This window comes from Eschrichtius robustus, chromosome 14, assembly GCF_028021215.1.
Source record: "Eschrichtius robustus isolate mEscRob2 chromosome 14, mEscRob2.pri, whole genome shotgun sequence".
Taxonomy (NCBI): Eukaryota; Metazoa; Chordata; class Mammalia; order Artiodactyla; family Eschrichtiidae; genus Eschrichtius; species Eschrichtius robustus.
This window is the reverse complement of record NC_090837.1, coordinates 84,344,270-84,369,730: the sequence shown is the minus strand read 5'-3', so window position 1 is coordinate 84,369,730 and position 25,461 is coordinate 84,344,270. Positions and strand designations below refer to the sequence as shown.

Genomic DNA, 25,461 nt, shown 5'->3' with positions numbered 1-25,461 from the left:
TTGAAACAGCAGAAGCTTAGGGGTAGGGATCTGGTTTTGGGGGGAGGAATGATGGGGACTTGTCTTGAAGCTGAATTTGCATAGTAAGCATGTCTGTATATAAAATGCATGTGACCCGTCCATAGATACAGCAGCATTCCTGCAGAATTGTTTTACTCACACTTGACATAGATGGCTGAAATTCTGGCATTCTTATGTCTAAGGAAGAGGAAGAATACCAGGAGTGATGGGGCGTGGTTATGAAATGAAGAAGGTGGCAGAAACAGGCCCATGTAGCTGCAGTGCAGGGAGCCGGGGGGGACCCTCATTCAGAGAAGAATCCAGGGACTTGATCACATTGACCGGCCATAGCGGGGAGCTTGAATGCTGTTCTGTGTGCAGTGGGATGTCATTGGGGGAGTCTGAGGAGAGGAACAATTGGCTCTTTTTTTTTTTTTTTTTTTTTTTAAAGATCATCCTATTTACTAGGAAAACATGTCACAAGAGTAGTAAGGGAAAACAAGCTGAGAGATCAGAGGTTGATAAGGGTTTGGAACTAAAGACAAGGGGAGGGTTGGAGGAGAGATGCAGAAATATAATGAAATCCTAATAAATTTATCACCATATTCCCTCCCTCAGAACTCACACACAACAAAATATGGCAAATGGTCCCAGCATTCGCTATCATTCCCACAGTAGGGAAAATTGATGGTCATGCAGAAGAATTGATGGTCTTGCTCTGCAACACAAGAGCCACTGCTCCCTAAGAACCTCTGTCTTTCATGGTCAGATAAGAGGATGTTTCCAGCCTGGGCTTCCGGTGTTGGAAGCCTTTGGACTCGTGGTGAAGCTGCCTTAACTACACTAAACTAAAGGCAAACCATGACAAATTTCACTTAATAAAGAAAATGTTTATGTTCATGTCAGCAACCGCAAACAGGAATGGAATGCAATTTGCAACTTAACAAATCGTTCCATCACTTTGAAAGCATGTTGGGTCACTTAAACAATTATTCCGTTTCTCACCCAGCTCATTAATAATGACATTCAATAAATCAGCCCTATCTAAAATACTTTCAGAGCAAATAAACCATCTGGATTTCAGGAAGGTCATTAGAAAGCACACATGAAATAATTGTTTCCTAATCCCCTCCTGTATGATTCTGGCTTGTTTCCATGAGGCACTGAAGTTCCCCTTTGGTGTGGCGTGCTCTGCAAACTTAAGAAATGTGCTAGATTCCAAATGTGTCCGAAAATCACATGGTTTTTGTGTGTGCCCATGAGGGGTTCTGGTTAAGGACCAAATTCTTTGTTGTTTTTCCTTTTCTGTCCCCTTGTATTAATTACATTCAAAATGAAAATGTTGGCATTTTCTTAGTATTTATAATGCATCAGTGAATGCACAACAGTAAGAATAAAACTTGAATTGCCAGAATTTTCCTTTATGTATTAAACAATAGCCAGTACTTTATAGAAGGTATCATGAAAAGTTTTGATCAAACTAGATTACTATCCATTACAGCTACCGCAATATATACATATAATTTTTTATTCATGTTTGCATCTTCACATGGATGACCTTTCAGTTAGCCTGATTTTGACTGTTAAGCTGCCCAGAGGTAGCTATCCACATTGATATATTTGTTGGAAATAATATGACAGCCACTACCCACTGTGGCCAGTTTCTCAGAGTCTGTTTATTGAGGATACAAGACAATTTGGGATCCACAGAAACACTGATTTCCGGGTTTGGTTGTTTGGAATAACCATGGCCTAGAAGCTTATTTCTGCTGGTTCCCAGATCCAGCATGGCTGAGCAGAAATGGTGTTAAGAAGACAAGGGGAATGGAAACGGGGACCTTATGATGTAATCCAGCAACCAGATGTCCGTATCTGGCTGCATGAGGTTAATAACTAATTTCACGTTGGCCTTGAGTATAAGTTATGTGACTTTGCTGTTCATTGTTTATATTATTAAGAACCTAACTTTATGCCTGCAGTGTACTGTTTTACACAAATTCGCAATTCTTGCCTTTATAATAACACTGAGGCAAGTTTCAAATTGCCATTTCACAAATGAGAAAACTGAAGCTCAGAGAGGAGGTCAGGAACTTGCAAGGTCACACCGATAGCCTATGGATGGGCTGAAATTCTAACTCTGGTCTGACTCCAAAGCCCAAACTCTTAATCTGTGCTCTAATATCTTCCTTAGCCCAGAGGAACATGAACTGCCATAACACATAGCTTGTAGGTTGATCTGGGAAAGAAGGATGTAGGGAAAGACATAAAGCGTTCTGATTAGGTACATATTTACTACTGATCACAAAGGAAATGCTGGCTGTGTGTATTGTTGAAAGATTTTTGAGAAATGCTTTCAGTTCTGTTGGATTCGTGGCAGACCCCGGTCTACAAAGTATAGGTATCTGGTCTCATCGGGTGATAAAGGGACAGGCATGAACACAGCGCGCGGCTAGGACAGGAGAGGCAGTAGCCTGGCCGTACCGAGGTTCTTCTTGACCGATGATGGGAAGTGAGGTTGGAAAAGTAGAATGGAGTTGGAATGTGAAGATTGTCAGAAGCCAGGGAGAGGGTTATGGATCTGACAGGGGAGGACATGACACAGAAAGGGTCACTGGAGAATTTAAACTTAGGTTTGGTATGAGAAGGACGGTAATATTGCCTTGGCCGTGATGAAATTGGAAGGCCTGGGAACCTGGAGTTGGGAAAGCCAGCTCAGAGCTTGTTGGCCGTTATCCGGATGTAGATAGATGTGGCTCAATGCAAGCAGTGGGAGTTGTTGAAACGGAGAAAAAGGGGTGAGTGGAAGCCCAGCGTCCTTATGAAAACTGACAGGACCTTGATGTCTGGGGAAAGGGAATGAACGGGAGAGTTTAAGGTGAGATGGTTTAGAGAAATGAGACGAGGGATTTCATAGACAAGTGTCGGTTTTGGAAAGAGGATGATATGGTTGATTTTTTTCAAACGTGTTGACTTTGAACAGTTCGTGAGAGATCTTGTGAAGTTTTCCCAGGGTCATTGGAAACGGACTTGAGCTGGAGTGAGAGATTGGGCAGATGCGGGGGTCATCAGTTATGGTGAAGGCCATGATGAAGGCTATGTGTGGAGCTGGAAGAAAATAACAAAGGGGCCAAAACAGAGCTTGAGCTAGAGAAACCTTGGCTCAAGAGTGTTGAACGAGAAGAGGACCCGGTACAGGAGAGAGACCGACATCTTCTTTTCTGGGGACAGTAATAGTCACTTTACAGGAAGGAAAGATTTAACTTGACACTTTTCAGCTTTGTCATCCCAGAAATGATCCCTGCGAGATTTCATCTCGTGCTGGTAGCTTTCGTCCACCCCTCCAAATATGCTTTCCACTCTCCCACCTCCTGCTCTCTGCCTGTGTCAGCAGGGCTACCACATCCTCTGGCTTCCTGTTGGGTGTAACCAGTGGGGAGCCCCAGGTGGAGATTGGAGGGAGAAAGGAAAGAGATTGAGGTCGGGACATATATTCCTCTGGCTCTCTTCTTGCAAGGTTGCCTCTGATTGGCTCTATCCCTTGATGGAAGGTCACTGCTCCACTTAAAATGACCTCAACACATTTTCTCCCACTGGGCTCAGTTACTCTCCCTCCTTTCATCCTTTTAGGGAATGGGGTGGTATATTAGTTTCCTGCAGCTGCCATAACGAAATTAGCACAAGCTAGGTGGCTTAAAACAACAGAAATTTATTCTCTTACAGTTCAGAAGGCCAGAAGTCTGAAGTCGAGGTGTTGTCAGGGTTGGTTCCTCCTGAAGGTTCTGAAGGAGAATATCCCATGCTTTTCTCGTAGCTTCTGGTAGCTGCTAACGATCCTTGGTATTCCTTGGCTTGTAAACACATCACTCCAATCGCTGCCTCCGTCTTAAATGGTCACATTCTCTGCGTCTCTATGTGAACTTTTCTGCTTTTCTGTCTCTTACGAGGACGCTGCCATTGGATTGAGGTCCCGACCTAATCTAGTATGATTTCATCTCCATCCTTTGCACATTTCCAAATAAGATCACGTGCTAGGTGGACACAAATGTATGGGGGTGGGGAAGAGAGACGGTATTTAATCCACTACAGGTGGCAATAGCTCCTCTGTGGTCAACCCCATGTTCCTTACTTGCCCTGTGGTTCCCTTGCACCCTGCTCACATATTTGTACTTTAGTCCCTTTGTAAACAGCCCCTCCCTGGATTATCCTAATTTTAATGTGACTTCTGTTTCCAGTTGGGGCTCTGAGTGATAAACATCTCCTTGGCAAATTTCTTCCCTCTTGTAAAAACCTGTATCAGAACTAAGTCCTCTTAGCTCCCCTTTTGGGCTCAGCTGCCAGGCAAATTAGCCCTAAACATAGTATGCAACCATCGAAGCTCTCTTGAGCCTAAATGCTGCTACATCTGTCTTTTCTCTTGAATGACTGTTATCTTGTTCTCATTCTAACATGTCTTTATAAATTATTTTAAAAGATAAGAAGTTGTGTAATTTAGTAAGAAGAATGCTTGTTCTGCAAGACTCTGTCTCTTGCCAAATTACTTACAGTTTGAAGCTCATCCTTGGAGGAATCAAATTTGAGCATCTATGTTTCACATTTTGGGGGATGTATATTTGGCTAATCTAAAGCATTGTCTTGGATGCACACTGGTTGATCGTGCCTGAAAGGAATGTTTAAGTAGTTTTACTTGTGTGTGTAATTCTGAGTTTGTGTGGAATTGTGAGAACCCAACTTTATCATGATGAACATTTCACAGTATAGTTAACAAAACCTACAGCATCAGTTACCCTTACCCTGCTGGGCCATCTCTTGGTGGCATGTTTAGTTTGAAGATGTCATCACGTGGTGGTCCTTTGGAAAATGTAGAGGATCATAACATCCAAATCATTATTTTTAACTCTTAACAGTTTGAATGTGGCCCAAAGTTCTATTTTGCATTTCACCTTCACACCTCTAGGGAACTTTCAACTAGGATTAAGCTATCTGGCGTGATAAACAGAAACGAAATTGAGTTATTTGTAGTGAGGTGGATGGACCTAGAGTCTGTCATACAGAGTGAAGTAAGTCAGAAAGAGAAAAACAAATACCGTATGCTAACACATATATATGGAATCTAAAAAAAAAAAAAAAAAAAAAAAAAGTCCTGAAGAACCTAGGGGCAGGACAGGAATAAAGACGCAGACATAGAGAATGGACTTGAGGACACGGGGAGGGGGAAGGGTAAGCTGGAACGAAGTGAGAGAGTGGCATGGACATATATATGCTACCAAATGTAAAACAGATAGCTAGTGGGAAGCAGCCGCATAGCACAGGGAGGTCAGCTCGGTGCTTTGTGACCACCTAGAGGGGTGGGATAGGGAGGGTGGGATAGGGAGGGTGGGAGGGAGATGCAAGAGGGAGGAGATATGGGGATATATGTATATGTATAGCTGATTCACTTTGTTATACAGCAGAAACTAACACGACATTGTAAAGCAATTATACTCCAATAAAGATGTTAAAAAAAAAAAGCTATCTGGCACGTTTTCATAGACTTTTAGAGCTGGAAGGAAGCGTAGAAGCCATGTAACCCACCTAGTCTAACTCCCTCATTTTGCAGTGAGTAAACCAAGGGCCAGAGAGGTGAATCCATCACCTAGAGCCCCATGATGTATTCGTGGTACAGCAGGGGTGACGTTCCCATGGCAGTGTCCTTTCCACTGTGATTTGCTACACATGACCTTGAACAGGGGCCGAGGGGCACAGAGAGCAAGTGTTATGGAAGTTCGGCGGGGGTGGGGGGAAGTCATGTCCTGCTTGGCTCAGAGCCAGGGCCACAGCAAAGAGGAGGGAGGAAATGGAGATAAATCTTGAAGCCTGGGCAGAGGTTAGCTAAGTTCCCGCTCACACTGGGGGAAGGCAGGAAGACAGTGCCGATTCTATTGGGATGACCAAAAAGTTTGTTTGGTTAATGAGTACATTCAGTAAAGTTCTTGGTGAAAATGAAAAATGTGTCTTATTTTTACTTAAGGCCGAACAAATTTTTTGGCCAACCCACGATAGGCAGTTACCATTTGAGTGTATTTGCCATGGAGCCTACCTAGCCCTGAAACACAAGACATAAAATGCAACTGTCTTAATACATCTAAGGCACACCCAATATAATATGCTGGTCAGTTTAATCCAGGCACCGGCTCTTTATTTAAACAAGGAATTAAACCAGAATCTTCAATCAAGAAAACTGCATTTAGGCTAGGAAAGGAAAAGGTAGACATTCTAGGACCAGATACTACTGCTAATAGCTAACTATTAGTGAAGAAAATACTTTTGAGTGGAAGAAAGCTAGACTAAAATGTCAAGGAAACATGTCTTAAGCTAGAATTTAATTTTTAAATGAATTTCTTGTGGTTATTCCAGAGATAAGTAAAATCTATAAAACTCAAGGAATTGTTAAGAATGATTGTACTGAGACCCCATGCATATATGGTCAGTTGTCAAAAATTCAGTGATCTTTGCTAATTTATTTTCCCTAGCTTTGAGGTTCTGTTCATTCAATCAGTGAGTCAGCTAGGTAAAGTACATTGGCACTCGCCCTCTGCCAGATCCAGGGGAAATCACAAGCATGAACAAGACAAGCTTCTTGCTTTCTAGGAGCTCAGTCTGGGTGGAGAGACAAACATGTAAATAAGTGAGATCGGAAGGAAGAGACAGGATGTTTTACACAAGGAATCTTCTGAGATGGACATTTGAGGAGACTGGGTCACAGTGGGGGATGATAGCGACAGAAGAGGTGGAGTGGGACCACCTGTGCTTTGCAAAGGACTGGACTTGAGACGATATCACATAGGGTGATAGGTATATTTTTAAATATTTGCACTTGACGGGATGAGGGAAAGAGTGGAGGCGGGAAGGTGAATTTAAAAGGCTATAAAAATGGTAAGGGTGAGAGAGTTTAAGGTCTGAACTAAGGTCGTCAGGATCAGGGATAGAGAAGAGAGGTGAATTCCAGAAATATTTTCAAGTGTCTGTCCTGGGACTAGGGAGATTGTATAACAGCATGATTAGGAACCCTGGCTTTTGAGTCGGGCAGATCTGGGTACAGATTCCAGCCCTGTCACTTATGGGTCCTGTGACCTGGCAAATTGCTTCATCTCTCTGGACCTTTGCCTGGTAAGGATAGTGCCTCTCCACGGTACAGTAGTACAGAGCATTCAGCACATAATATGTACTCAAACAGTAGCTGTTGTTACTGTTGCTGCTGCTGTTCTTAACACCCAGGTGCCCTGACTTCCAGCTGGTTTATTGTTAACAAATCACTCTTTTGCTACAGCTGACGCTGATGGCAAGTGAAGGGGTACTTGATTTCCACAGGAGTCATTCCCATTGCTCACTCTCGGCCATCAGCTGTACCCATGGCACAGCAGTCTGGGTCATATGCGCATCACAGGCCGGTCCTTACAGGGAGTAGGCACAGACCCATCCCCAAGAAGAGCACTTGTCTTGCTGACAGCGAAACAGAAGGCTGTCCTCACTTATGAGACACGGCCTTTTCTCCACTTACATTTGTAGATCGCTGTTGGTTCTGTGTTCCTTTTTGATGGGATTTATTATTCATTGGTGACATAGAATGGTATGCATCCTTTGATGGGGAAGACAGTGCAAAACTGGAAGGGATTCAGCGGTCCGCCTCCTTGCCAGTGAGTTATGACTGTTTGATTTAAGCAGATCACCACCAGCCACAAAGCCCGGCATCCTTGCAGCTCGGCTCTGGCACGCCTTTCATTTCTGAAATGGAATTTATGGCCTCCTAAATAGTGTGCCGCTTTTTTTCCTTTTTTTTTTCCTTTTCTTTCTTTCTTTTTCCCCCGCCAAGGAAACTGGATCCACAAAACCAAGTCATGTAAGCTTGAGAATTCCAAGGGCTCAGAGCTGGGCTCAAGTTCATCAGGCGAGTGTTTACAACTGCCCTCTGGCTCACCTTTGTTTAGATAAATAATTGAAAGTGTGCCATTTACAAGGCTTGGGCCTCAGAGGCACACAAAGGAATCTGGCTGAAGCCTCCTTAATTGAAAGCAGGAGATAACCAACAACACAGCCTGTTCCTCTCTTGGGCCGTTAGCGCGCTGGGGGTGGGGGGATTTATCTTCTGTGGAATTTGTGTTCTCGGGTTGCCCAAATCCAGATGACACACACATGACTCTTACCTCACACAAACAAAGCAAAACATGCCGCATATCCTACCCCCGGGTTTGTTTGGATTTTCAGGTGAGGATGCAGTCGCTCAGCAAATGTTCAACGAGTGCTGATTACGTGCAAGGCCTGGGCTCGGCGTTAAGGGTCTTGCCCCAAGGAGCTTCCGCCTGGATGGAAAGAAAGGACACATTCAGATTTCAAGGCATTAGAGCCCTGGTTCTCAATCCTGGCTGATTTTTTTAAAATGCTGATTCCCTGGTTCCAGCTCCAGAGATTCCGATTTAATCATTTAGAGGTTGAGCCTGGGCATAAGTATTTCTTCATCTTTTTTTTTTTTGTTTGTTTTGCATTCAGATCTTTTTTAATTGAGCGAGTGTTCTGAGCCTCAGACTCTGGGGACTGAGGTCCTGGCTCTAACCTTTCTTCACAGTATGGCCTTGGGCCAGATTCTTGAGCCCTGGCACTCAGTTTCTCCACTGTGAGAGGGGAATAATCACAAATTGTCTTGTTGCTCCTGGTGAGGATTTGATGACACTCCACAGGGTGTGGCAGTTTCTCAGCTTGTGACTCACTCTGGGAACCAGCCACAGCAAATACCCTCCTGCAGCTCCGACATCCCGGGGCAGAGGCCCCCGACGGCAGTGGGAGCACAGCCTTTGGAGGAAGGGCGGGCAGGCCGGGCCTGTTGGCTTCTGCCGGAGGGCACGATAGCGCAAGGCCACGCACAGGGGCCGAGCAGTCCCTGTTAGCGCTGCTGTTGCTGTTTCCACCACCACTGCCTTCCAGGCTAAGGCCGACCCCGCCCCACTGCCAGGTTTTATCAGACGGTGGGTCCAGGCAGAGGCTCCTCCCTAGGAAGGTGGGATGGGGACTTGGCAGGGTGGGTCCAGGCGGAGCCTCCACCCTAGGAAGGTGGGATGGGGACTTAGCAGGGTGGGTCCAGGCGGAGCCTCCTCCCTAGGAAGGTGGGATGGGGACTTGGCAGGGCATCGTGGGCAGCTTGTGGGCGGAGCCGGCTCTTGTCCCTGGTCCTGCACCTGCTGGGAGGCTCCCCCCAGGAGGATCCTCAGGAGATCATTGCCGACTAGAGTCATGGTCTGTTTTAGCAGAAAGCAGCCAACAAGCCAAAGGGAATCCCCTACCCGGGACCTGCCTGACCTCCTTCGGAAGGTCCCCACCGCTGTCGGAGCTGTGTTCTCCGCGAATGGAAATACAGAAAGCCGGGGGGTGGGGGGGAGGGTGTCGCAATGGCCGTCTTCCAGAGTGAGTCACGAGGTGAGAAACTGGCACTTCGGGTGGCCTCCCGGGATCTATGGGAGAGGGTTGTGCTCTGGGTCCAGCTGGTCAGCATCTGGCCCATCAGCACAGTTGTGGAGGAGGGCTGTGCTCAGCTTGGCACTGAGGGGCATCCTTAGACCTGAGGGGGGCCTAGGTGGTCCTCAGGCTAGTTTTCCTCCCTTCTCCAGGGACTTCGCTCTTGATTCAGGGCAGCCCCTGCTGGAGGGCTAAGCCCTATGTTGTAGAGCTGGGGCACCTGGAAGTGGACCCTAATTCCATAACACACACCCCCCGATAGCCTTCTGCACAGCAGTCCAGAACCCCCAGGATGCCAGAAAGATGCTGGCCAAGTGGGAAGTGCCCAGAGCAGCAGTGGTGTCTCCTTGGGAAGGCCCTTCTGGTCTACACCTGCACTCCCACCACCATCGCCCCGTCTTGCCACCACACGTAAACACACTCCAGTCCCCCGAGAGATCTCCAGATCTCCCCAGTGTTGAAGTGGTACCTCAGGTCCAGCGTGAGAAGACAGTTGCTTACCTAGTGTCATTCATTAAATATCAAAACACACTCTCCACTCCTTCCCTTATCGCAGAAGCGTCACTCCCGTCAGGTACCTGGGATTCTTCACTTTATCATAGTGCCTGAAATTGCATCAAAGAGTTACTCCTCTGAGTTCAACGCCATCCTTTTAACAGTCAGTGCCCTAAAATAGTGGTGTCTTCTTTGGGTTCCCAGTTCTCCTCATGGCCTCTAGCCTGCTGTCCCCTAGAGTTAAGTGAAATGAATCCTCTGTCCCTAGACTTTCTGGCAGGGCTTGGGCTTTGTGAGGACGCAACACTAAAGCTGCCATGGCAAGTTTTCAAGTATACGTGTATCACTTAATCACATAGCACTATTTGCTCTTTATCTTAAATGCCATACTTGGGATAGGGAAGAAAAACTGTGCTCTCCAACTTCTGAGAGCTCCTTGGTCTGAGATTACATCAGGAGACCAGATTAGAAAGCGTTTCAAAGATCTGGTGGAGGGGAGTCAGTTAATAATACAACAGCAAAGGGGGGTCAGCTGCGTGAAACAGCGGTGCATCTGAGTATGTCTTATCACTTCCCTCTAATGGAACCCACAGAAGGGTTTCTTTTGTCTGGAATAAAGAGCCAGACCCCAGGGAAAGCCAAACAGAAGACAGAGAGCATGGGGCGTTGCCAGTGAATTATGCGCTCACGTGGCCAGAGGCACTAGAACTTCCGTGTTATTTAAAGAAAACTCAACGTTTATGAAACATGCTTTCTCACTCTTCTTTGCTCTGCCTGGTACAGCTGGTTTCCCATTTTTTAAACCTAACCTACAACTCCTTCTCAAGGTTGCCAGTAAATAATTCACTAATGCCGGAAACACCTGGAGGTTCAACTGTTATTGACAGAATCCAATTCTCATGTGTGATAAGGGCTGTGTCTGCAGGTTAATGAAGACGTTTATGTTTGTCACCATCCAGGGAGTGACTTCTGTCCGTGAAACAGAAATTTGTTCTTTGGATAAAACACAGCAATTGTGGAAACCCTATCTGGAATTAAGCCCCAAATCAAAAGCCTTTTATACTATGACTTCCAAAAACTGGATCTTTGCTGTGTTACCAGGACAACTGGGAAAGAACAAGATCTTGGTTACAGAGAACCGAGATGCCACTTGAATCTCAGGGATGAAAGGAGTTGTGGTTAGGATGCCTGGGGTCAGGACGGAGGAGATGTCAGAAAATGGCTTGGCCCTGGGGTGGCTCCCCCCTCGTCTCCCTCCCGAAGTCTCCGCTTCTCTCAGGAGTTTGGCCAGTGCCCAGTCTCCTCCGTCCACTCAAGCTTCCGCTCATTGTGGTCTCTCCAGATCTTTCTCAACTCCGGAGCCTCAGCTGTACCGCCGTGGCCAACCAGCCTGCTCACTGGGGTTTGCTGGTGGAGAGCCCTGGACCGGAGCACGTGACTGGTCCAGCTCACCGTTTTGTCCTGGGAGAGGTGGCTGGATTGGCCGCCCACGGTTCAGGTGCCCCTTTCCAATCTTCTCAACCTAGAAGGGCAAGAGCATTGCCTCTTGGTGCGAAGTAGGACCATCCAGGCTACCCGGTCAGAAGCAAGCACAGGCAAAGTGGTTTTGCCTAGAAGGGGGCTGTGGACAGCAGTGACTGTCATCTCTGGCTTGAGGGTACCTGGGTAATTCGAGGGTTTAGCTAATAAGGCATTGTCGTCTACTACCATGTAGCAAAAATCTCTGTGCTGCGTTCCTACAGCCAAGATAACCAACACCGCTGCATGCTTTTCTGGATGCCCCGTCTCTGCCCTGAGTGGCCTTCCATTCTCTTCCCTTTCAGGATACAACTTAATCATCCTGTAAGATCCAAATCTGACTCCGCAAACAATTCCCAAACCACCCCAGGCTGGGCCTGCCCTGTCCTTTGGTAATTTGGGGCAGACTTGAGTGCCTTTTGACATCTTGAGCATTTTATTATTTTCAAAGACCATGTTGTGGTTGAACATTTCTTATGTTCTGTGTCTTTACACAAGTGATTATACAAGTGATTGTGTAAGCTCTTTTTATCTTACGATTCTTTCTACTTCCCAGGGTCAACATTCAATTATTAGTTGATTCAGTGTAAACTAACATACCGTTTAATCTTCAGGCTTTCCCATATTTCACAGGGCTTCATCAAAACATATAAATATTCATTTAATATATACTTTAACTCCATACATTGAAGGAAGACAGAAGAGAGTAACAACAACAATAACCGCTACTACTGTTACTATTACTACTGCTCTCATTATTGTCCCTTTCTTGGCCATTTCCTATATAAGAGGAACTATACCAAGTGCTTTATCCATCTAATTTAATGTTCAAAATAATCCTAACAATGTATATATTGATACTGCATTTTTCAGAAGAAGAAACAAGTGTAAGTTTATAACTTGTATTCATGAAACGAGGAAGTGGTGGAATCAGGTTTTCAAACCCAGTTCTGCCTGACTTCAAAACAGTTGTCCAGGACTTCCCTGGTGGCACAGTGGTTAAGAATCTACCTGCCAGTGCAGGAGACACAGGTTCGATCCCTGGTCCGGGAAGATCCCACATGCCGCGGAGCAACTAAGCCCGTGCGCCACAACTACTGAGCCTGTGCTCTAGAGCCCCTGAGCTACAACTACTGAGCCCACGTGCTCTAGGGCCCACATGCCACAACTACTGAGCCCGCGTGCTGTAACTACTGAAGCCCACAGGCCTAGAGCCCCTGCTCTGCAACGAGAGAAGCCACCGCAGTGAGAGTCCAGCGCACCGCAACCAAGAGTAGCCCCCCGCTCGCCACAACTAGAGAAAGCCTGCGTGCAGCAACGGAGACCCAAGCAGCCAAAAAAAAAAAGAGTTGTCCATACTGTGATACCATTCATTGTCTCCACGTTTTTGTATTTGTTAATAGTTTTGATTCATTCAGGCCTCCTAAATGCCGAGGCCTATGTTGCCACTAAGAAAGGGTCGAGAATGAACGTCCTGGGACAACTTAGTCTGGGCAGGGTGGCTGAGTTGCCATGCATCCCCTGGATTCTGGTTCCAGCAGCATCACTGAACAGTCCTGGACAACTTGCCTAGACTATCTGAATCTCCCCGTTCTTGATCACAAACAGCAGAGCACATATTATTTACTCCGGATAAAGTTGAATATTTTTGGCCCCTGGAGGTAACTGATTTGTCATTATTTCATGCAGGAAACATTACTGGAGTTACACACTCCTTACTCTCTGCCTGTTACTCCTGTCAGTGCCTAATTCCTTCTGTACCTTGTAATACAGAAACGGAGGAAGGAAGGAAGGATGAGAGCCCACAGGAGGCCAGGAAAGATTTAAAAAAAAGAAAGAAAAGAAAGGGAAGATAAAGCCATAACTTGTAAATAATGTCTTAGATAGGTTCTTCCCAAGGAAAGAGTTCTGGCCAAGTTCAGTTCAGCCAAAATGTGTTGAATATCTGGTCTTTCAGACATTGGATTAAGTGCTCAAGGAAACTAAGACTCGATTCTTGTCCTGGAGGAGTTCATGATCAGTTAGAGGAGACAGACTGAGTATGATGATAGAGACGTACATGTCCTCCCATGACCCGAAGGTATTCTCTGTAGAGCTACCTTTATCCTAGAGCCAAAAACTATACCGTGTTGTCACAGATCATATTTATTTCTCTAAGGCACTACCTCTTAAAATTTGCAAAAAAGGAAAGAAATCATAATAAATGACAGACTCCATAATAGACTCAATACAAGGATGTGGGCAGCCTCTCCCTTCTAATTCAATGATGCTTCAGCCATCAAGGAGCTTAAGTTGTTTTAAAAATGGATATACCAGGAACATCCATTCCTGCACTTAGAAATCCTTATCGAATTGAGCTGTGTGTTGACCCACACATGTTATACTCCTGCGAACCATCACTTGAAGCAAATTTGTCTAGAGGTCATTACTGAGCTGTAGGTCCCAGCAGAGCCAGGGCTGCCATATTGCTTCCCTGTGGCTCTTGGGCTGTCCTGCCAAACCTACCACACATGCCACGTCTGAGAGTCCACTGGAAGTTCTCGTTACTTTCCCATGCGTTTGTGAAACACTTCAAGATGTCTGCTCACTCATACCAACATCTGGAATGATCAGGGACTGATTTCTTAAAACAAGTTCTTCTAATTCATGGTGGTGGTGTTTTTCTTTTTCCGGGGGTGGTGGGGGGGATTAAGGGTATGCAGTTTTTGACCCATATTTCTTTTTCTCTGATGAAAAAATACTCATAAATGGAATATTTCATACTACCATTAATAGTTTTGCATAAAATGGATAATTCCTTAGAGACAGGGAATTTTTTTTAATCAACCTCAATGGAGTATATAAGTTACATTTGATAAAATGCACCAATTTTAAGTGGATAGTTCTATGAGTTTTGACAAAGTATACACCCATGTGACCACAATGAAGGTACAGACATTTTCATCACCCTAAAAATCCAGGGAAGACGTTAAAGATCACCCTAGTCCAAAGCCCTTTGTTTCCCGGAGTGGGAGGCAGAGACCCAGAGTGAGATAGAGACCCAGAGTGAGACAGTGATTTGCTTGAGCGCTTATGTCTAGTTTGTCAGCTTCCTTGATAGCATTTCTCTGACCAGTCCTTCTCTTTGTGTCTCTGGCTTCCTTACTCGAGCCAGTTCTTCCGGGAGGAGGTCTCCCCAGATCATGTCCTCGGCACACACCTTCCCCGCGAGTTTTTATCCAGTGCTCTTCTTCACCTGTCCCTCTGAAGACCGTCTCTAGCACACCTCCACCCTCACCATGCCCTTGAGCTGTGTAAGGCCTCAGACATCCTAAACAATTATGTCCACAATGAATGTCATTAATACCTTCTAGTCTTCCCCAAATTCGTGCTATAAAAACTTCTGTATTTAGCTCTTTTCCGATTTAACCTGCCTTGGTTAATGGTGACCTCATCCTCCAGACAGCTACACTACAATCAGTCTCTAGTCTTGGACTTCTCTGTTTTCCTTATTCCCCACATCCAGTGTGTTAGGAAATCCTATAGATACTCCTCCAACATTTCTTTAAAATCTGTTCTCATTTTGCAATTCCTACTGCCCTGTTTTAGACCTTCTGAATCTCTTGCCTGAAATATTTCAGTAGCCTTTTTAACACCTTTCTCTGCCTGCGTTCTTTTCTTTCCTATGTCTCAACTGGGCCTAGACTGTGGCTCTCTGACCTACAATTAAATAAGGTTCAGACTTGGGAGGCACAGCCTAAAGGCTGTCTGAGGATATCCTGAGCCAAGGACAGGAAGTTTTTTCCCAGAGGGAAGCTGAGATTGCAAGACAGAGGAGCTGGATTGGGGACCAAGCTGGAGAAGCAAGCCTGGTAGGTAGTGAGCGTGGGAGCCCCTTCATATGGGGCCCAATACATCCTCTGGGACAGGAGCCACTCCAGTGGGCCACACACTTCTGCAGCCCCTGAAACGGACTTAATACTCTTGCCTCTGTACCGAGAGAATACATTTTACTCGTGTTAACGGTGCTTTGAATGCTCTGTCCTGTGTTATGCGGAATTGTGTGTATATGTATATATATTTCTTCCACATTCGTTATCTTCAAGGACCACATTTAAATCTTAATCATCTCCACATCTTCTGTAACACCCAGGTCAGGGCAGAGGTGGCCTCTGGAGGCCTGCAGTCTGGGGTCATGTCCAGTTCAGCTACTAATTTGAACAAGTCACTTGAATATTCTGGGCTTCAGTTTTCCCATCTGTTTAAAAAAAAAAAAAAGTGGTTATGAGAATTAATCTATGGAAAATGCTTGGCTTGGTGTGTAATAAGCTCTCAATTAACTGTTGGTTGAATTAAGTCAAACTTAATGCTTCCAGTTCTGAACTAATCTGAATTGAAATTTTTAATGGGACATTGGATCATTATTTAAGTAGTTCAGTATCTTAAATAGAAGATCCCTGCTCTCATCTGTAAGTGATCTGGAGGTAGCAATCCCACTTTTGGTGTTGTGTGAATTTCTCCCTCCAGTGACTTAGATCTGAAGTAACGTCAGTTGTATTTTGTTTTCCATGGGGATTTATGTGTGTGAGGTATGGGATATGTCATGTCATATGATTAATCGGGTCCTTTCTGTCTTTCAAAGATATTATTACAAGTAAGATCTCTAAGACTTCCTCATTTAATTCCCAAGTGACTGACCCCAGGCAGAAGTCTGAATCAGCAACTTGTGTTTACGTGTTCCTGTACTGAGCTCTCTCTGGAAATGCTTCATTTACATGGTGAAGTGCAGGAAAGGGGGCCGAGCAGCGCTGGTGAAATTCTGCCCAATCGTAACCCTGTGAAAGCAGAGAGTTCTTTAGCTTTGGGTAATTTACAAGGAAGGTTCAGACATTTACATTTCAAGGGTCAGCATTTCATAAGGCTCAAGGGCTCCATGCACAGTTGCTGAGCAGAAAAAAAGGCTGTGTCTTCTCTAAGCGCAATTTGGGTTACTAACCTTGCATTTCAGTAGCCTTTCTCCCCTGGCTTTATTTCCTTCAGTCATTTTAGCTTTTGCGGAGGGGCGGTGAAGGTGGGGGGGGGCGGGAACTAGGCTCTTATAACTGAAACCAACAATAATAGCTTAAACAAGATAGAAGTTTGTTTCTCTTGCACAAAACTGTTCAGGCATCCTTAGCTCATATGGTGGCTGGGTGGCATTATGTGCCCACCTCCTTGTATGTTGATGCACCCATTGCTGACGTGTTGATCTCATTGTCCAAGACGGCACGCCACCTCCGGTCATGCGCGGGTCATTCCCACTCGTGGGAAGGTGAAGGGGGAGGGTCGCACCCCTTCCACTTAAGGGTGACACCTGAAAGCTGCACACATCAAGGCTACTCACATCCCACTGGCCAGGCTTATTCACAAGGCCGTACGTGGCAGATGAGAGGCTGGGAAATGGCTCCTTTATTCTGAGTGGTTATGTGCCCAGCTATAATTTGGGGTTTTGTAACAAAAGAAAAAAAAGAGAAAGGAGAGGAGGGGGAACAGCTAGCTATCTCTGCCTCAGCAATGACTTTCTGAAAATGCAGCTGTTGTGGGTAATTTGAGGTTTTTACTAGGGAAAAAAATAGAGGGCAATATATACTTTTAGGCCAACCCTGCCTGCCCACCACACCCAGGCCCGAGGTAACCCGCAGGATTCTGTGGGCCCATGTTACTTAGCCTTGTGGTGCACCCACCGAGGAGATGAACCCATGTAAGGGTAGGGGGTGGTCTATGTGAGCTGCCGGTCCAAGCCTTTGCTTATGAGTATAAATACACTTGACCCTTGGACAACGCGGGGATTAGGGGCTCCAACCCTCACACGGTCGAAAAACCCTCTGTAACTTATAGTTGGTTCCTCTGTATCCGAGAATTCAGCCAGCAGCAGATCATGGAATACTGTAGTATTTACTATTGGAAAACATCCTCGTATAGGTGGACCCACATTGTTCCAGGGTCAGATGCAGATGCCTGAAAGTCAGTAGAAAATTGAAAACTTTTAAAGAGAAGAGCCCGTGGGCCTGCAGAGTATATTATCCCCAGTGAAACACAGTTAATTGTGGGGTGTTTTTTTTGGGTTGTTTTTTGGCCACGTGCCATGTGGGATCTTAGTTCCCCGACCAGGGATCAAACCTGTGTTCCCTACAGTGGAAGTGCAGAGTCTTAACCACTGGACCACCAGCGAAGTCCCAAAACAGAATTAATTTAGAAACTGGAAAGAATTTTTAAAGAAATTCTCATTAGTGCCCTTGAAGAAATTCTAGAGAAGGATCGCATCTTAAATAAAACAAGCCCGGTGGACCAAAGAACATTTGGAAAGAAGAAGGAGGCAATGTTTAGAAACAGGCTTATGGGTTATTTGCCTTTGAGCTCTGGCTCCGTCCAGCATGCTATTCTATCCCACGCTGGCAGTGAGAAGTTAACTTTTTCCTCTGAATTTTAAAATATAACGTCTTCTCATTACGAAAGTAACACCTGTTGATTATACAGAACTTAGAAAATACAGGCAAGCAAAATGAAGGCAATTTCGATGCCTGGAAGTTTGCAGTTTAGGTGTCAGAGAGGTGAGAGTTGAGATCCTGAGGCTGGATCCACCTTTGAAGAAGAGAAAGGAGTGTGTTTCCACTGTGTTATATTCATTCGGGAATATAACCAATATTTTATAATAACTTTAAATGTAGTATAATCTATAAAAATATTGAATCACTATGTTCTACATCTGAAACTGATATAACATTGTAAATCAACTATACTTCAATAAATAAATAAGTTAGTAAATAAACAAAGCGACAGGAGTGAGGAAACAATGGCGAAACTGCAGAGAAAGTCCAGAGTGGGAGGAGAAGGAAGAGGAGCAGTCAGGAAACTTCTGGACTGCCTTGGTAACCACCACAGATGACTTGTATTGCTCCATTTATCATGAATATTTTAGTGCCTGAAGATAGGATTTTCCTGATGAATGCTACCCTAGAATATTACTAATAACATTGAGGTGTTTCTAGAATGCTTAGAGAGTTAATAGAATAGAATAAAAATAAATCAACAACTAGGGCTTTGGGTCCTACAGTGTCACTGCATACGATGAACCATGTTGCTGCAAGGAATAATCTCCACTTTCCAGGCTCTGTCTTTGGACAGTGACCCACGATTCACAGCTATCAGCGCCTCGGAAAATTAGCAACCGTGGGAACAAATGTGAGCAGAGATGCACTGGTTTAAATGTGTCCCACAGGTGGGGGAAATTGTTCCATTAAAATCCTCCCTAAGGCAAGCCTATTAAACCAGTTATTTGAGGTGCAAAAAAGAATGAACATCCTATTAAATAGTACACTGAATCCCTAAAGCAATTTCTTAATAAATACTGTATATTGATTCCAGGTGACTTGGTCAAAAACAGTTGGGTTGAAACCTAGTTGGTCCAGTTTATCCAAAATATAACTGCTCAGTTTCTGGGTTAAGCGAGTCATGCTGGGCGCCTATCTGCTCAAATACGCTCCTGAACGTGACTCCTTACCCAACTTTCAAAATCACAAGTTTCTGAAACTATTGTCAAGCCTGGCATTAGAAATGTACCAAACCACCCTGAAAATCCCTAAAGACCCCTTTATTGTTTTATTTTCTCTTACTATATACAAAATCAGTACCTGGTCATTACAGAAAAATCAGGAAACACACAAAAACAAATATGAGGAGCCCTCTTGTAGCTCACCCACACGAAAAGAACCATGAATACACAGTGTCTTTATTTTTACTGTAAAAATTTCACTACCTGTGTATATATAAGCATATACAAAGATACAAGTTTGTTTTATTTTGTTTTTCACAAAGATAATACCAAACTACCTTTTCCCATTTGTTATAATTTTTTCTTATGTTTCAGAAATGATCGACTTATCACCTGATTAGGGAAAAGGTAGTCAGCAAACAAGATAACGAGGGTTGATGAGGTAGAAAACTCATTTGGGGAGGCAAGGAAGGAGGAAAAAATGTGAGAGAAGGGAGCTGGGGTGTCTAGTGTTGGCATCGTTGCAAAGAGGAAGTTAATCAATCCCAAGTTCTTATCTCTTTAACGTCAGCCCTGTACTCCAGTCAGCCCTTGGCTGAGGTCCTTGACCCTGGGGTTTGAGGAACACTGATGTACCGGGGAGATAGGCGCTGGCAGGCACATCACGTGAAAGTGCCTGCACGTGTTCTCAGCCTGCAACCGGGGCTTTTGTCCACACGTCCCCCCTCTGCAGGGCTCCAGGGTCCTTGAAGGTTGCCATCACAGTGGGGACACAGCAGGGAAACCACATTTCCTTCTACATTTTCCAGTGGACTTAACGTATACCAGCACTGTCCTAAGCTGCATCTTAACTCATGAAATCCTCCCACCAAGCCAATGAGGTGAGTACTATTACTCTCCCATTTTACACAGAAGGAAATCGAGTTAGAGGGACTTTACGTCGCTTGTCTAAGGCCCCACAGCTGGAAAGCAGCAGTGCCTGGATTCAGACCCAGGTAGTACATCCCCAAGGAGCAGGGTCCTAACTACCAGCTCTTCTGCTTTTTGGGTAGGTGCACGATGAATGTTTGTTGAATGAATAAATTATCACTTGCAGCCTCGGAGAATAAATACCTTTTGGTTATAACTTTAACTCCATCTGAGAATAACCTTTTCACACACGTTTAAAGAAATTTTTTTTCTGTAATTCACACAATTAAAACCCACAGGAAACCATGACCAGGGTGTTCATGGTTAGAGGGATCACTTCAACAGTGTTCCTTCCTCACTTGATCATTTTGTGTATATGTGGTAAAATATACATAATATAAAATTTACCGTTTTAGCCATTTTTAGGTGTGTAGTTCAGTGACTGATGTTAAGGACATTCACATTGTTGTGCAACCATTACCACCATCCACCTCCAGAACTTTTTCATCTTCCCAAACTGACATTTTCGACCCATTTGTAGCCTGTGTCGAAATTTCCTTCCTTTTTAAAGATGAATAATATTTCGTTGTGTATATATACCACATCTTGTTTATCCAGTCATCTGTCGATGGACATTTGGATTGTTTATACCTTTGGCTATTGTGAAAGATGCTGCTATGATCAAATATCTACTTGAGTGTGCTTTCAGTTCTTTTGGGTACATACCCAGAAGTGGAATTGCCAGATCATGTGGTAACTCTGTTTATTTATTTTATTTTTTTTGCGGAACCACTAACTGTTTTCCTCATTTGATTTTGACCACCAGTAATTGTGCATAGAAGAGCAGATTATACCTAAAATACTCCTTAGGAGTCTCTTAATCTCATCACTGAGATTTGGCAGTAACAAGCTTATATGTAGATGAATAAATAGGTTTGTTTGGGTTGGCTTGTTAGTTTGCTGATGCCATAGTAAACATGATATTATTCCATTTGCCTGGGAGGAGCACTTTCTGGTTAAAAGGCTGGAACCAAGCATGTCTAGCTGGGAGGTGAGTCATTTCATTGGGCTCTGTTCTCAGGTCATCTGGTGTGAAAGGAATTCTAGTAGCTCCTACGAAGTCGTGCAAAGCTCGATAAAAGTTTCCACAAAGGAAGAAAGTTAACAGGAAGAGAGGAAAGCTTCCTCACTCTCAGGAGCTTGACCAAAAGATCCAGGACCACTATTAGATGCTCAGGCCTTTAATATTAGCCCCAAGGGATCCGTGGTCTGTGTTCTTCCTGGCAGAAGTTTCTCATGGGCCCCTGGCTCGGGCATACCACAGCGCCGTTGGGCTGGTAAGAATAAATGGTGTAACTTGGCTCTACGCTTCCTCTGTCTCATCTGTCTTCATTTAGGACTGACTGGTTGAGGATGTGAGGAACCCACCATCTGTCTGCCTTTAGAAGCCATCACCAGGAGGGCTTCAGTATCATGAGAAATATTAAATTGGAAGGGTTCTTTATTTTTTTAATCTTTATTTTATATGGACTGTAGTTGCTTTACGGTGTTGTGTTAGTTTCAGGTGTACGGCAAAGTGATTCAGTCATACATATACATGTATCTATTCTTTTTCAAATTCTTTTCCCCTTTAGGTTATTACAGAATATTGAGCAGAGTTCCCTGTACTATATAGTAGGTCCTTGTTGGTTATCTATTTTAAATACAGTAGTGAGTATATGTCAGTCCCAAACTCCCAATTTATCCCTCCCTCCACCACCCTCTTTCCCCTTTGGTAACGATAAGTTTATTCTCTGTGTCTGTGAGTCTGTTTCTGTTTCGTAAATAAGTTCATTTGTATCATTTTTTTAGATTCCGCATATAAGCTGTATCGTATTGATATTTGTCTTTCTCTGTCTGACTTACTTCACTCAGTATGATAATCCATGTTGCTGAAACTGGCATTATTTCATTCTTTTTAATGGCTGAGTAACATTCTGTTGTATATATGTACCACATCTTTATTCATCTGTCGATGGACATTTAAGTTGCTCCGTGCCTTGGCTATTATAAGTAGTGCTGCAGTGAACATTGGGGTGCATGTATCTGAAAGAGTTCTTTAAAAAACATTTGGGAACTCTGTGTGCCTGGGCAGAATTATCTACTCGTGGGTGGGTGAGGTGCTATTTGGTATCCTAGTCTTGAGCTTCTTGGGTACAGTTTTCCAAAAGAATATACCTTCTGCCTCTTGCCCAGTAGGCAAAGGGTATCAGGCTAACTTCTTGGGTTTGAGGTGGGAACAGGAAGTCTAATTTCTCATCAGGCTTTCAGGTCATCTTGCTTTCTTCTGGCCTCCACTTTCCTCAATATCTGGCATCTCCAGTTTCGACGGCTTACCAAGGTTCTGCAGGGTAGGTTGGCTGGTCTCTCCATGATCACCTCTTCTAGAAGCACTCAGGTTTGAAGTTATCCCACTTTGCAAAATCACTTCCCATCCTTCTGTCCACAGGCCATGTTCATATTCAGTTAACCCTTGAACAACATGAGCTTGAACTGTACAGGTCCACTTAATGCACAGATTTTTTTCAATAAGTATTCAATACACAGTCGGCTCTCCGTATCTATGGACAGATAGGGAGCACCAACTGTATTCATTGTACTCTGCCATTTTATATAAGGGACCACAGCATCCATGGATTTTGGTATATCAGGGCTCCTGAAACCAATCCCCTGCAGTTATCGAGGGACAACTGTATTATCGTCCAGAGTTAGAAAGGTCTCCTAAATCCATGGGATATGAGTTTGCATTTTATTTCGTGTTCTCCTTGTTATTTGGAGTTAACTGGTGAAAGAAGACGATGACAAAAATTTTACTTTTCTATCATCTTGAAATCAGAAGTTTCTCTCCCTCCCCTCCCTTCCCCTTCTCTTTTGTTTTTGGAAGAAGAGATGGCATCTGCCATTGACTAAGACATGGAAGAAAGAGATGAGTCATGAGAGAAGAGCATCTGGGAAGAGTTGCTTTTGCTGTTTTCTTGCTGTGTTCATAAAGCTGCAACTTAGAACACCATTCTGACCCCGAACCAGACCGTGTTCTAGGCACCTTTATTTTATTATCTATAATCCTTGTGTTAATCCTATAAAGCAAATTTTATTGTTCATGTTTTATCCGTGAAGAATCTGAAGCTCAGCAAGTTTAAGAAATGAGCCCAAGGTCACATCCCAAGCTCTTTTAAAATTTAAAAAATTTTTTTATTTTATTTATTTTTTGGCTGTGTTGGGTCTTCGTTGCTGCCCGCGGGCTTTCTCTAGTTGCGGTGAGCGGGGGCTACTCTTCGTTGCGGTGCACGGGCTTCTTATTGCGGTGGCTTCTCTTGTTGTGGAGCACGGGCTCTAGGCGCGCAGGCTTCAGTAGTTGTGGCCCACGGGCTTAGTTGCTCCACGGCATGTGGGATCTTCCCGGACCCGTGTCCCCTGCATTGGCAGGCAGATTCTTGTCCACTGCGCCACCAGGGAAGCCCACATCCCGAGCTCTTTAAAGGTCAGAGCCAGAATTGTAAGCCAGGTCTGCTTAACTCCAGAGCCTTTGCTCCATCTAGCTTGGCACCAAATTCTCTAATAAGTGTAGTTCTTTCTCATATTTTAAAAAGCCTGGTATATTTGGTGCATGTCTAGGCAGCTATGCAAAGGAAACCTCAAGTAAACCTTAGGAAAATTTACTGTTGCCTTGGAGCAAGTGTTGAAATACGTCTTGCCTCCTAGCTCACTTGACCTTTCGAGGTCCCTTCTTCTGGCCCTCTAATTCTGTAGGCAGTGTTTTTTTGTGTTTGTTTGTTTGTTTTTTAATTCTTTTCGAGAATCTGGTAACTCACAGCAGACAGTTGGATGATGAGATCTCTGTTATCTTCATTTTCCCGATTTAGTTTTCCCTTCCAAAAGCTTTCACACACACTTGGCTGGTGGGATATATTTCTGGCTGCATAGTTTTTATTTATGATTTTTTAATGTGTGTTAATACTCAGGGGCACCCAGGGGAAACATCTACAGACTTTCCTGATTACCAGATGTCACCCTTTCTATGTAACAACCATCTAATCACCACTTCCCCTTGCCAAGAAATGAGAAAAGCATTTGCGTTTGGAAAAACCACGTTGTGACAAAGTGAAGCGTATTAAGGACTGCCTCCCCTGATTCCACATGAGCTTTTCCTGTCTTCGTTTGTTTTCTAAAAGATAAAAACCGCATGGCCATACTCGCAGTTAGATCTAATAAGTGTCTGTGCTTGCATAATGAGGAGATTTCAGTTTGGCTGGCTCAACTTCATTATACGTGAATTATGTTGTAAGTAATCTCTGAAACAGTATAACATGTATGGCCAGTGTTTATTTTGTTATGCTTTGGACTATTTCATTGTTTACGTGGTGGTTTATGATTGATGGGTATTTAATATGCAAAATAATGCCGTGTTCCCAGGAGGGTACAGTGGAGCCTCCGACCTCCTCCTCTCGAGCAGAGAGATAGTGTTAGTTATGCAGTTAAGAAAAAACAGCCAAGGGGAAGTTAGTTCTTCGCTGAGCAGATATTTAAATGAAGCATGTCCATCCTGAAGCTCAGATTTTCTGACAGAGCTCCGTAGCCTCTTGAAAGCATATCAAATCACTATGTTATCATTTAATTCCATAAAAAAGCAAATGACAGGTGACTTTTGGCTCCACTGTGTGCATGGTCCCAAGCCCTTGAAATGCTCAGAAAGGTTAGAGTGCCCAAGTTTAATGTCTTAGATGTAGAAAAACAGATTATAAGGATTTCATCCATTTGCATGAACTTTAAAATGCCATAGAACACCTCAGAGGCAATACCTTAGATGTGCCGTTTAGGTAGAAACAGACAAATAGAACCGTATGTTTAAACGTGGTGTTATACTTGAGATGTATCAAAAGCACATGTTTTGCCCCTCCATCCAACTTTCTCATGAATCACTCGAGTTTCGAATCTTCTAGTGCACTGCTTCCTCCTATAGTTTTCTGTAGGACAGCCTTAAATAATACAGTAAGTAATATCCGTGAAATTTTAATGAATGCTCTGTTAGGCCAGTTTTCTTTTTGGTTGTTAGGAACTTGGACTTTCTTTTTTTTTAATTAATTAATTTATTTTATTTATCTTATGGCTGTATTAGTTCTTTGTTGCTGCACTCGGGCTTTCTCTAGCTGTGGCGAGTAGGGGCTACTCTTCATTGTGGTGTGCAGGCTTCTCATTGCGGTGGCTTCTCTAGTTGTGGAGCACGGGCTCTAGGCACCCAGGCTTCAGTAGTTGTGGCATGCAGACTCAGTAGTTGTGGCTCGCGGGCTCTAGAGCGCAGGCTCAGTAGTTGTGGCTCACGGGCCCAGTTGCTCCGCGGCATGTGGGATCTTCCCGGACCAGGGCTCGAACCCGTGTCCCCTGCATTGGCAGGCAGATTCTTAACCACTGCGCCACCAGGGAAGTCTGGAACTTGGACTTGCTTAAACCATGGAAAACTAGGCAGAGTTTATTTCATAGAATGTAAAGGTAGGTCTTCTACCACTGTT

The 25,461-nt window shown here is 44.2% G+C and overlaps 1 protein-coding gene across 2 annotated transcripts in view; it reads left to right on the top strand.

Moving 5' to 3' along the window:
* The window catches only part of CCBE1 (collagen and calcium binding EGF domains 1), a 235,022-nt gene that overhangs the window by 167,993 nt on the left and 41,568 nt on the right, over nucleotides 1-25,461 (top strand). Inside the window, exon 1 of one of the 2 annotated variants that reach the window (XM_068562760.1) lies at nucleotides 21,070-21,252. The exons of the other annotated variant lie outside the window; for it this stretch is intronic. Within the exon in view, the coding sequence (XP_068418861.1) occupies nucleotides 21,212-21,252 (41 nt within the window). The 5' untranslated portion in view covers nucleotides 21,070-21,211. Of the gene's footprint in view, nucleotides 1-21,069; nucleotides 21,253-25,461 lie in introns of those variants that run through there. 2 annotated transcript variants of the gene reach the window in all.